Source organism: Mastigoproctus giganteus, chromosome 6, assembly GCF_048544385.1.
Source record: "Mastigoproctus giganteus isolate SK-2022 chromosome 6, ASM4854438v1, whole genome shotgun sequence".
In the NCBI taxonomy this organism is placed as follows: Eukaryota; Metazoa; Arthropoda; class Arachnida; order Uropygi; family Thelyphonidae; genus Mastigoproctus; species Mastigoproctus giganteus.
This window is the reverse complement of record NC_143580.1, coordinates 13,861,741-13,874,837: the sequence shown is the minus strand read 5'-3', so window position 1 is coordinate 13,874,837 and position 13,097 is coordinate 13,861,741. Positions and strand designations below refer to the sequence as shown.

The 13,097-nt window shown below is 38.5% G+C and overlaps 1 protein-coding gene across 1 annotated transcript in view; it reads right to left on the bottom strand.

The window, feature by feature from the left end:
• The window catches only part of LOC150083960 (REST corepressor 3-like), a 231,415-nt gene that overhangs the window by 29,695 nt on the left and 188,623 nt on the right, over positions 1-13,097 (bottom strand). Inside the window, exons 8-9 of the mRNA XM_090374969.1 lie at positions 9,704-9,813; positions 1,492-1,702 (exon numbers count right to left, since the gene is read on the bottom strand). Of these exons, the coding sequence (XP_090231095.1) occupies positions 1,492-1,702; positions 9,704-9,813 (321 nt within the window). The remainder of the gene's footprint in view (positions 1-1,491; positions 1,703-9,703; positions 9,814-13,097) is intronic.

Genomic DNA, 13,097 nt, shown 5'->3' with positions numbered 1-13,097 from the left:
TATGTACACAAAACTAAACAGGCATGAACTTGACAGACTGACAAAGTCACATTGTGTGCACGTCAAATGTACAGTTGCTATATGATGCCACTTGGTCTGGCCTTAATTCTGCAGCTAAGCTAGAAACAGCAAGCAGTACAGTTGTTTGTGAAAAATTATGATCATTCTTTACTGAACAGCCCTCATAATAATTATTACAAATAATTTCCATTATACAGGATAGTCAAACCACCTTATTAAAAATTGTAAACATTTAAATTTCAAGGTATGGAGAAATGGAATATTAAATGACCTCTTCCCCCACATCAGGGCAGTCTGAATAAAAATGTTTGAGAGAGCCACTTGATACAAGGCTGCATTTACACATTCATATGTATATCTCTCTCTCTCTTTATACCTAATTACAATGTGGTGGTCATTCCCTGACATTCCGCATCCTCCACATTTGGTGGTCACGGGCTCGAACCCCGGTCTAATCAAGAAGTGTGTGTGCTACGCCTGCTCCTGCCCACCTGGCTATGGAGGCACTATTAAGGAATTTCCAATAATACATAATATTTCTTGTTCAATTTGGATTGGAAATTACACATAATTGATACCAGAAAGAACCCTTTATTTATTTATCAATTACATTCACTACAAGTTCTGTCCATCAGCTCTAGAAATCTATAACAAAAGTTTACTATATAATTGAAACATGTCTAGTTATATGGAAAACAGTTCATTTAGTATTTCACTACACTACACATATAAAGAGGTCAGGGATTTAAGTATGGTGTGGCATGGTACCAATAACCTTTTATTTCAAGCTCAGCAAGATATACAAGAGGTTTTTTCTTTACTTGCACAAAAGATGCTTGGATGAGGAGGAGGAGGATGATGTAAAATTTTGTAAGCATATGCTCCCAAATGTGGTCAATCATGTTTATACTAGTTTTAGGAAACAAAGAAAGCAGATGAATATGGCAGTGGTAAGCTGCACATTCCTCCTTAATGTTATTATGATGAACCAAGAATCTTTAAATAATAGAGACAGCACCAATAGCATTTAAATTACCATTTCAAATACAAAATCCATGTTTCTGGCTTGGGTTTTGTGTTTGAAAATGGTCTCTAAGAATATCCCTTGATGATGCTCTTTCATTTAATAACTAGGAATATCCCATACCAGTCCTCTAAGAATATCCCATAACAGTCCTCTTTATTTATATATTGTGATGCTGAATAGACAATCAGGAAAACTCTTAGCAGTGCTCACATTACTCATAATAAAACTACACGATGGTACTCAAATATCCATTTTATGGATCAAGACCAACTGATTGCCTATTAATAGTTGCTGTCAGAAGACATTAGAAACACTTATTGCTGTTAAAACACTATTTTTATAAATGTAAGAGGTTAGCAAAAAGGGGAACATTAAAAGAAATAGAGAAATTAAAGCAAAAGTTTCAAAAGCTTACAAGATTTTTTACACATATAAAAAAGTACCTGTCGTTTCAGAGAGATGACCTCAGTATCCATTGCTCTCAGAAGATTATCACCTTCTCCTGGTGGTCCAGTGGCAATAGCAACCAAATCCTCATAAACTAGGTGCATACCACGAGGCGGTTTCCTTTTACTTCGGACTGGATTATGACGAGCAGAGGTGGACTCGTGTTTCCGTATTGGTCCCCCAGCACTACGTAGAAGACCAGTGCGCCTTCAAATAAAATAAAAACAAAGCTATATATATACATTCTGTAATAGAATCAAAATTAACAGCCTGAATCAAAATCTGGAGAAATGCCTAATTTTATCACTTGAAATTTTAAATGTAATTACCAAGGGGAATTCAAGTCCGACTGTAATTAAATCAAAAATGAAGCAGTTTTAAAATACATAACTGATTGATTGCACCATTAAAATTCTGGGGATGGGACCCCCACTCGCTCCACCGTAGTTTCAGCTCTGGATAATCAATAATTGCATTCAGGATTTCATTTGTAAAATAAATGATCGTCTCAACAATGGGCTCACAAATTAAAAAAAAATAAATAACAATGGGCTCTCGGGAGCCCACTGATTATACTCAAAGTTTGATGTGATATTCTCCTCAGCATCTTAGATGTTGCAAGTTTAAAAGTATCCTTTAGTGTTTCTCATGAACCCATGCAGTGGTTACATTTCTTTGTTCTTAGGTAGGGCTCACATTTGGTGAGTACTGTATAGGCTTGGCACACCCAGGGTCCTAAGCTTGGATATCATTCTTTTCTTCCTTGGTGATTCCCTTCTACTTCTGACTCTTGCTCTCTCTCTTTCTCACACACACTCTCAGGGTAACTCAGAATTTTTTTAATAATAGTCATATATGGCAAACCCAGGGTCCTGAGCTGGATATATTTTTTTTTTGGTTGGTGTAGCATAAGCCTCAAGCTTCCTTGCATCATATGGCTAATAATAATAATAATAATAATAAAATTATGTCAAGAAAACTGAGGCTTCCAGTGCAAAGAAAAAGCATAACCTCAATTTTAAAATACAACTGAAATTTAAGGATACATGTGATTTTATACAGTTTTTTTTACCAACATTAAAAAAAAAGCTACAAAACAAATAATTTGAGACAATGAGGATATATGGGTGAGAATAAGTGAGTGAGAACAAGACAAAAATAACACATCTAGATAGGATAATTTTTAATACAGGGTAATTTTTATCCCACACACCTACTTAACTTTTAAGTACACATGTAAGATAAAAATTCATCTCAGTACTATAAAAACCTTTCGCGCACACAAAAACTAATAAGAGCAATCCTGTTGAAACCTTGATTACTTTCAAAATACAAAATACATTACTTTCAAAATATATGAGATTTGGCTGACAGCAATAGAATGTTTTATTATGTGTTGAGGCCAAAGGTTGTAATTATGGCATCTATTATCAGTTCCATCTTTCAGACAAAGTCATTCACTCATTCACAAGACAAAGCTAATTTATTTTTATTTATTATATCACTGCCATGCAGAAAGATAAATGTTCTAATTGTGGAGGGGGAAGGAAGAACTGTGTACTACCACATCTATAAAACATTGGTTTGTTCTAAATTTTCACCAAGCCAACTAAGATGATAAGACATCAATACATTGTGTTTGTAGTTTATGTGTATTCTATAGCTGGTTTCCTATACTGAAAGGTGAAAAACCAGAATTTTTAGGAGAAAAACAGTGCAACCCTTAGCCAAGACAGCGTGATAAAAACCTTAAAAGCTCCTCCCATGGAGGTGAGATTTGAACCATGGACCTTTCCATGTATTGTGGAAGGATAGTAAACATTAATGCTGTGCTAAACGTGAAGACTAGCTACAACATGAAACTTTGCCTGTGAACACTCATGCTTGTTCACAATGATGTACTATATACATTCAGTGATCACTGATTTATGATCACCTACCTCAGTGGTCTCAAACTCAAATTGCATGTGGGTCAAATGCATGATCTGAAAGCAGCTGACGGGCCGTATGTTAGTTTGTCTCCATCTATATAGCAATATGAACTGGCCAGCTGTGCATCCAGTGCTAACCAACTAGTGACTGACTCAAGGAAAATATATATCAGAAGTATCAACTCAATAGAAAAAATTGGAAACACCACAATACTGAAGCACCACCAACTGTCGGCTGGCAAACTAAATTTACTGATTGTACCAACGTGGGAAGTTCTCCCACCTTACCCCAGTCACGTGGCCTGGCATACAAGCATACAGTGACAAAGACCCAACCTATTCATTCTATCTCTTTTTCTTTCAATAGCAGTCGCGCACATAAACTCAGTTCATATCTCTATGTCTCTAAAATTATAAGCACCGTATTTACAACAAATACATAATTGAAACGTATTCGCGGGCCAGATGCGGCCCGCTAGTTTGAGACCACTGACCTACCTAATAGTATGTTGTGCCACCATTCACATTGGATAAAAGCCACTATTTAATATAGGCATCAACTCCACTAGATGAAAACGTCCGTAGGGATTTGCAGCTATGATGCCTGCAAGGCTTTCCACAGTGTTGGAAAAGATGATGGTTGTGTGTCCATACGCCTCACTTTCCATTCCAAAACATCCATAGGTGTTCAACTGGATTCATGTCAGGTAAATTTGAATGGCAATCAAGATGGGTGATATTTTCACTGTGTTCCTTGAACCACTCATGCACAGTTTGGGCCAGATGAAGTGGTGAAACATTGGTTCACCTGCATCAGGGGTCCTAATTCTTGCCAGTAAAACATGCACCATATTAAGCAACCACTGCCACCTGCCTGGATAGTGGGCATCATGCATGATGGGTCCATAGACTCATGTTGCTTGTGCCACACGTAAAAGTGTCCGTCGGCATGTTGCATCAGATATTTGGGCTCATCTGACCAGCAGACTCATTTGTAGTCCTGCAATGTCCAGCCAGCCTGTTGTTGACACCACAGCATTTGTCACTGATGAAGATCAGAGATGAGGAGAGGTGTCACTTAGGTTATCTGCTGTGAACCCCAAAAATGTGTAAAACACAAATTTTTTGTACACCTTAACAACAGTGGGCTGTAAACAAGCGACAAGATGTGCCATTTCTGATATGAAAGCAACTGATGCACGAGTTCCCACAATCATGCTCCTTTAAAACTTTATGATATCTTTACTACATCCCAAACTGCTACTTTATCATTTTGATTTGCATGATCAGATGCAAATTACCACTGCCCTAGCGTACGAAGCTGTTTGGTTTTATACTGCAAACTGAAAGCTATGTGGCACAGTCCGTTACAGATGGGGGTAGTCACAATTCAGTGATTACCAAGAGTAAATACCAACAATTTGAGTATTGTTAGTATGTGTGTGTATCAGAGGAAAAACTGAACACAGGAGGCATCTTTCCCTCCATGCGAAACTGGCTCTGCTCATTTTTAAAGGTTTAAATTAAATGTAAACTTTCAAAATGAGTGTAGTGAAAAATATATACAGTCATAGAGATTATTCATTCTTAGTCTAAAGTCCCATCTTAGGGGGTGGGCGAGCTACTGAGTAAAATGGCACATGTCTTTATGATGTTTAGCTGATCTTCTTGTCTGACTGTATAGATAAGTGGGCTCCTCTTATCTTTTAACTACTTCATACTCTAGGAAGAACATTTTTAGTATTCCATGCCATCTCATGTTTCATGCAGGAACATAAGTTCTTTGATAATAATTGCAACTGAGTCTATTTAAACATATTGTTAGACGTTAGAGTTTCTAAAGTTTTGATTTTGATCCAGGCTATATAATAGTAGTGCATTCACTTTACACTGTAAGAGTGAAAAATTCCACACTTTTAGACTGCTATCATTTGACTGAATAAATTACATTTTCAGATAAGATTCTCACAGTTTCTTTTGTGTTTCCACGAAAAAAAAATTGTCATAGGACAGATCTAAACAGAGTTGCATTTATATATAAAAGAATATTTTGCTTTTTCATGTGCACTTTTTTTGCTTTCTGCAAGGTGGGGGCTAACTGCTATTGCGTCATACTGCAACAAAGTGATTGACAGGTCTATCTCAAAGATGCTTTTACAAACTCTTAATTTTTTACAGTCTTTAAATTTTTCTATATATAAAAGAATATTTATAGTGCTTTTAATTTTTAGAATTCTACATATCTCAAGCCTACGTGTAGTGGAAATAAGGAAGAAATGTTTGGTTTGTGAACACGTCACAGGTGACAGAGCTCGATCGAAAGCATATATTCTACAAATTCATATCTATTCAAACGAAGGAGAATATAACTTCATTTTTCAACAAGTGTATCAGAAGCTTTTTTAGTATGACAATAAACAAAAGTCAAGGTCAAACATTATCAAAGGTTGGTGTTGACTTTACATCACCATGTTTTTTTGCAATCACATGGATTAAAAGCAGCTAAAAATCTCTTTGTATTAATGGAAAATGAATCAAATATGCTGAAGAATGGGGTGGGGGTTCCCCCTCACTAAAAAAAAAATTAAAATATACTAAAAAGTATAATTCAGGTTCACGTGACACAAGGTAGAAGGGAGAAGCAACCTTCTGACTTGTTATAAAAAGTGTAATTAGCAGCATCTATCAGCCACAAGATCTACAAATGATCTGCCAAGTTTATTACTATGAATCATGAACAGTAAACAAGAGATGAGAATGTTAAAGAGATAATCAAGTTAATGAGTACAAACCATAAACGTTACTTGAAACTGCTCAATTAAACTGCTTTGATCAGTGAAAGGATGGAAAAACACATACATATGAAGAAGGAAACACAATTAATAGTGTATAACTGTCACTATAGTTAAATTCAAATGAAAATAATGTCACTGGAACTAGAACATGCTTTACACTGTCAATGATCACTGATGAGAGTGAAGCAAGTTGGAAACGCTGTTACAGACAAGTCAGCAATCAATGGCAGCAGATCTAATGAACATAAGAGCAAATCTGGATTGCAGGCAGTTAAGTAGAGGAAGTGGTTGAGGATATACGCAAGAGAGAACAGTTAGAATGCAGAAACTAAAAGCTATTCATGGCATGGCAGTTACTAGTACTAATACTAAACCAGTACCACTACTAATAATAATATAATAATACTACTTATGAATACTAACACTAGGTGGTATGTGACTCATCAAACCAGTGCAAAACCACCACTTTGCTTATTGGAGGTTTGAAGTGGTGAAACCCATGTTTAGTCTCTGGAGTAAAGTTTATGGCATCCCCTCCCTCCTCAACACTTTCAACCCATGCATGGTACTAAGTACCATAGGTTTCGATACCTTTCATGTTTGGGGGTTTCATAAAAAAAAAAAAAAAGAAAGAAAGAGAAAAAAAATTATCCAATGATCAAAAGAAACCCAGAAAAGCTTTCATCAGGCTATGTTATATAAATTATAATAACAAATACTAAAAGTGTTTTTATATGAGGTGGGTTCAAGTTATAAGGTCTCCAGATTTATTTCTCACGAAGTACACAGGACACAGAAGTGATATACGATAAATATTTGTATTGACGATTTATAAACTCTACTGACTTGGTTGTCGTGCCGGAGTATAAACAGAAAAAAAAAAAAACATACTTGCCTCACTTTTCAACATAGTCTCCTAGAATCCACACACCTATTCTTCCAAGCCATGAAGACTGTGACAAAGTTTCTTGGACGTTCGGCCCACTGGTAAATGACAAAAGCAGTTGCTTGTCAGCTAGAAAATCTTTTGCCACAAAGAGCATCCTTCATCGTTGGGAACAACAAAAAGTCACTAGGTGCAAGTATAGAGAATGTGGGATAAGCTCAATGTTGTTTTCTTTAAAAGAATTTTGCACATTTCCAGAACAGCAGGGCGAAGCATTGTCCTGATGGAAATAAATGTGGTTCAGTCTATGCATTTTTTTCTAAAGTGCTGGGAGGAACTTTTTCTTCAGGACTTGTTCATATTAGTTTCCCGTTCTTTAGTGTCCTTGGGTACAGAATGTGTAAGGATTATTCTATCAATATCCCAGAAAACAGCAACCATCATTTTCTCTGCACTTGCAGCAACATGGAACTTTTGGGCAGTGGTGAATCAGTGTGCTTCCATTGAGCAGACTGACATTTTGTTTCTGGATCGAAGAGTAGAACACTTCTCATCGATCGTGACAATTGAGGAAAAGAAAGATCTATTCACTGTGGCACCTTGAGTGAGAATTTTCACACAAGTTAACACAATTGTCTTTTTGTTCCTAGGAAAGCTAACTTGGAACCCACTGAACTGACACCTTGCTCATTCTGAGATCTTCATTGAGTATGACTGCAGCTGTTGCAATTTCATTCACTGTTGAAAGACCAACAGTGAATGAACATCTTGGTTCACATTCTTTGTTCTAACAAGAATTTCACAAAACTGATGTACCCAGCTATGAACATTTTTTACATCCATAAGGCCTATGGGACACACTTCTGACATTTCCTAATGGATTTCAATTGAACTTTTCCTGGTGAGATACAAAAATTGGATAATGACACATTGTCCTTGATGAATGAAGGATGCCATTTTAAGTATTATAAACATAGTATAGTGTTTACGATGCTGCAATCAAGGTAACATACTATATTGCATTGCCATCTTCTGAAAACATTCAGAACTAATTGACAATTAGACTAAAAGCAGTCCCGCACATATACACCGATCAGCCAAAACATTATGACCACCTACCTAATAAGATGTTGGTCCTCCACGTGCAGCCAAAACAGCTCGCACCTGGCAAGGCATGGATGCTACAAGATTTCTAAATGCTTGTGGTATCTGGTACTAACACATAACTGTAATCGGCAGACTTTTAACTCCTGTAGGGTCCATGGTTGAGATGCTGCAGATCAGAGCTGCTGTTCCAACACAAACCACAGATGCTCGATAGGATTGATGTCTGGGGAATTTGGACGCCAGGGCAATACCTAGAAGTCTTCCTCATGTTCCACGAACCAGTCTCGAACAATCTGGGCGGTGTGGCATGGCGCATTATCCTGCTGAAAGGCGGCACCGCAAGAGGGGAAGACCATTGTCATGAAAGGGTGTACCTGGTCAGAAATGATGTTTAGGTAGGTGGTAGACGTTAGAGCGCCCGGCACATAAATGACTGGACCCAGGGGATCCCAGCAGAACATCGCCCAAAGCATGACACCGCCACCACCGGCTTGTTTTCGTCTACGTTGCATCCAGGCACCATCACTTCCCAAGGTAAATGATGCACACGTACCCAGCTGTCCACACAGGGCAACAGGAAACATGATTCATTGGACCAGACGACCTTCTTCCAATCACTCAAGGTCCAGTTTCCATGCTTGCGTGTCCATTGTAGGTGCTGTTGCCGGTGAATGGTTAGCATGGGCACTCGGAGTGGCCTGTGGCTATGCAGCCCCATTTTCTGTAGGTTCGACGTACTGTGTGTTGTGACACATTACTCCCCTCAACAGCATTCCAATTACTGACGAGTTGCGCCACAGTCGACCTTCTGTTGCAATATACCATCCAGGAGAGCCTTCGCTCACCTCAAGCATCGATGAGCCGTGGTCATCCTCCAACACCTTGCTGACAGTTCATGGGTTTTCCCTCCTCGGACCACTTTCGGTAGGTACTAACCATTGCTGACCATGAGCACCCCACCAGCTGCGTTGTTTCAGATATGCTCTGACCCAGTCGTCTAGCTATTACAATTTTGCCTTTGTCAAAGTTGCTTAAGTCCTCTGCCTTTCTCAACTGAAGAACAAGCGTAACACTGATTAACGGAGTTCAGTATCAGGTGTTTTTTTATACTGTGTCTCAACCCGCGCACGCACCGTAGTTCACCTGCAGTTTTTTTTTTTTTTTTTTTTTTATGAAAACCCCAAACACGAAAGGTATCAAAACCTATAGTACTTAGTACCGTGCATGGGTTAAAGGAGAAGTATGGGGGGAGGGGGGAATGCCGGAAACTTTGCTCTAGAGACTAAACATGGGTTTCACCACTTCAAGCCTCCAATAAGCAAAGTGGTGGTATTTCACCGGTTGGTCATAATGTTTTGGCTCATCGGTGTACTTTAATCATTTTGTGAGAAATAAATTTGGAGACCTTATAATCTGAATGCACCTAATGCATCCTTCTATAGTAGTGATATGAAATCATACATAAATCTAAACTTTTATGTACACTTACCTCCAATACTGGTAACAGGAATTGCAAAGATTCCCTTTTGGAGTGGTGAAGAGCTGTTGTGAAGAGTAACCACAGTTGGAACAACATGATTTCCCACTACTGTCCTCTTTCTGAAATACAAGAAAGCATATTTAAAAAAAAAAAAGTATTTCTATATATTTACATTTTGATAAGAATTACAGTTAGGTTAATGTAATTCTTTATTTCAACATTTGTGCATACTTCTTTATACAAAGAGACGACACAAAACTAAAAGCTTGTCTGAGAAAAGACAAGTCTCGAAATCTGCTGACGAGGCTACTAGGAGACGGTCGTGTTCAAAGCCGCTAAGTGGATTTTTCTTATTTATTGATTTGAAATTATTGTTTTTCTAAAACTTTTGATTTAAATTTAGTAGTATAACATTATTTTGTGATTTTCTGATTAATTTGGTGTATTTATTCTTACTCGGCCTTGTAATTGCATAAAAGTATCGGTAAGGGTATCCACGTGTTTGCAACTCCGCTGAACGAGAAGTTCTTTACCCATATTTAGCCGCTTGATTGAATATTTTTTACATCGAATTATTTCTGTAAGTAGCTTATAGACCTAGTAAGGATCGTTAGTTTATTCTGAATTGAGACAGCGAGATTTGAAAGTTAATTAATACTTAAGTGTCCGTAGATTTACCGTTCGTAACTTTCCCGCCTTTGTGATACAATAGTTATATACCGTACTAGATAGCGTTAGTCGAACTTCGTTAGCAGTTAAATTGTACTTTTAAATAAATACATATAACAACTTAGATTACAAACGTAATATAATTAATTATATTTAACATAATTAATAACATAACATAATTAATAAATTAACAGAATCATGACTCAGATCAGAGCAGCAAAGCAAAAGGCTCAAGCTAATGGAAGTGCTGTGGCTCAGAGCAGAACTGAGGGGGGCAGTTGTCCTCTGACTCACAGCCTTATAAAATGCACTGTTTGCTTGATGTTTGCAAAGCAATCGGGTACGGGACATGATACTGCCATGGGGGATGCCTTTGTGTGTGCGCGATGCAAGGAGTGTATCGATATCAGGCAACAACTCAGCGTTCTTGTGGGCCTATATGAGAGCTTGAAGGACAGGGTGGATGCCCTCGAAGAAACTAAATTGAGGGGCCCATCAAGCTCTCAGCTGCCCACATCAACGCCAGAGCTTGCACTTGAGCATCACGTGACACAGAGGCAACCGCCAAGGCAGAATGCGCTGGAACCGAAGGAACTAGTAGTTGTTGGTGACTCTATAGTCAGGGAAACGGGGAACATGCTTTGTAAAAAGGACAGGTGGAACAGGACCAGGATATGTCTGCCAGGGGCAAAGGTTGATGACGTTGTAGAGCGAATATCATCTTTTAAGGGCACAAAAAGTGATATAGTTGTACACGTTGGCACTAATGATATTAAGAATAGGAGAACGGCAGAATTACTTAACAAGTACAGGTCACTGTTGAACAAAAGCCGAGAATTAGGGTTGAAATTGAAAGTGTCTGCAATTCTGCCCAGACACGATAGGAGGGAGTATATGATGAGAGCCTTGTCGATCAATTCGGCCCTGGAAAGATTGTGCAAGGCTCAAGAGGTAGAATTTTTTTCAGCCTGGACTGTACTTGTTAACAGTAGAGATTGCTTCTACAGGGATGGGATACACTTAAATAGAAAGGGTGCAAGAATATTTGCTGATGCTATCGAGGCAGTGTTAGGTGGGTCGGAAAACTGCTAGCTTGGGGGGAGACAAAGACCAATAGATTGACAGTAGCCACTGGCAGAGGTGAAAGAGATTCTTGCACTGCTTCTATTAGAATTAGCACAAGCCTGAAAAACAAGATGCATGATATTTCAGAGACTGCTGGGAGCCATTGCGGTACAAGTAAACACATGGGTTGTGTTAGGGTAGCTAAGAATAGAAACAGGTGCAGGTATACTTGCGTGTACACCAATGCTAGGAGTTTAGTAAATAAATTTGATGAATTTGAGGTATTGCTCAAAACTTCAAAGGCAGATATTGTTGGGATATCAGAGACGTGGTGTCACACAGATATAAGGGATGCAGAACTGCAATTTGGGGACTACAACGTCTACAGAAAGGATAGACAGGATAGGAAGGGGGGAGGGGTTATGCTATTAGTTAAGAAACACATAAAAACCAAGTAAGTGAAGCCAGTCAACATCGCTGGACAGTGCAGTGTTGAGTCAGTTTGGTGTGACATAAGCATTGGGAGATCAAAATTGAGAGTAGGATTGTGCTATAGGCCTAATGACTCTGATGAGTATAATAAGAAACTGTACAGGGAAATAGAGTGGGCCAGTAAATCAGAGAGTCTTATAATGGGAGATTTTAATTTCCCAGATATTGACTGGAATTTGGGGGCTGGTCACTCACACAGTAGCAAGGCTTTTGTGGATTTATTGGATGATTGTTTTCTACATCAGCATGTTCGGGAGGCAACTAGAGGGAGTAGTACTCTTGATTTGATTATCAGCAGTGATTCTTCATGCATTAAGAATCTGCAGATAAATGAACCACTAGGTGGCAGTGATCACAGTGTGCTGAAGTGGGATTTACTCAAAGAGGTAACTACCATTAGGGGTAAAGGGAAGGGTTATTGCTTTCGTAAAGGCGACTACGATGGACTGAGACAGTATTTAAATTCTATACAGTGGGACCAACTGATGATGTTACCAACAGCAAATTCAAAATGGGAAGCATTCAAAGAACTTATCTTGGAAGCTACTAGGCTTTACATACCAACTAAGAAATATTGTTCAAGGTTTAGGCCAAAATGGATGTCAGATTAACTAATGAGGCATATGGCAGAGAAGAAAAATGCATGGGATACTTACAAATTAACACATGACACAGAAGCCTATGATAGATACAAGTTGATATGCAACCAAGTTACAAAGGAGGTTAGGCAGGCGAAGGCAGATTACGAGAAATCCTTGGCAAGGGATGCAAAGAAAAACAGCAAAGAGTTCTTTACTTATGTAAACTCTAGGAGGAAGGGGATGAATCAGATTGGTCCACTTGATATTGATGGGTCAACTTTTGATGATCCTGCTCAGGTAGCTAACAAACCAAATGAATATTTTACATCGACATTCACACATGAGGAGTTATTCAGCGAGGGGAATGCCAGAGGTGTATTCAACTCTAGCAGTAAGCTACAGAATCTTGAAATAACTGGGAGTAAAGTGGAGGAGAAACTGTTGAAGATAAACACAAGAAAGGCACCTGGGGTGGATGGGATCTATCCAGTTATATTAAAGGAGGCAGCAAAGGAAGTAAGCAAACCCTTAGCCATAATTATGAGAGCTTCCTTGGACTCAGGGGAAGTACCCATAGACTGGAGATGTGCAAATGT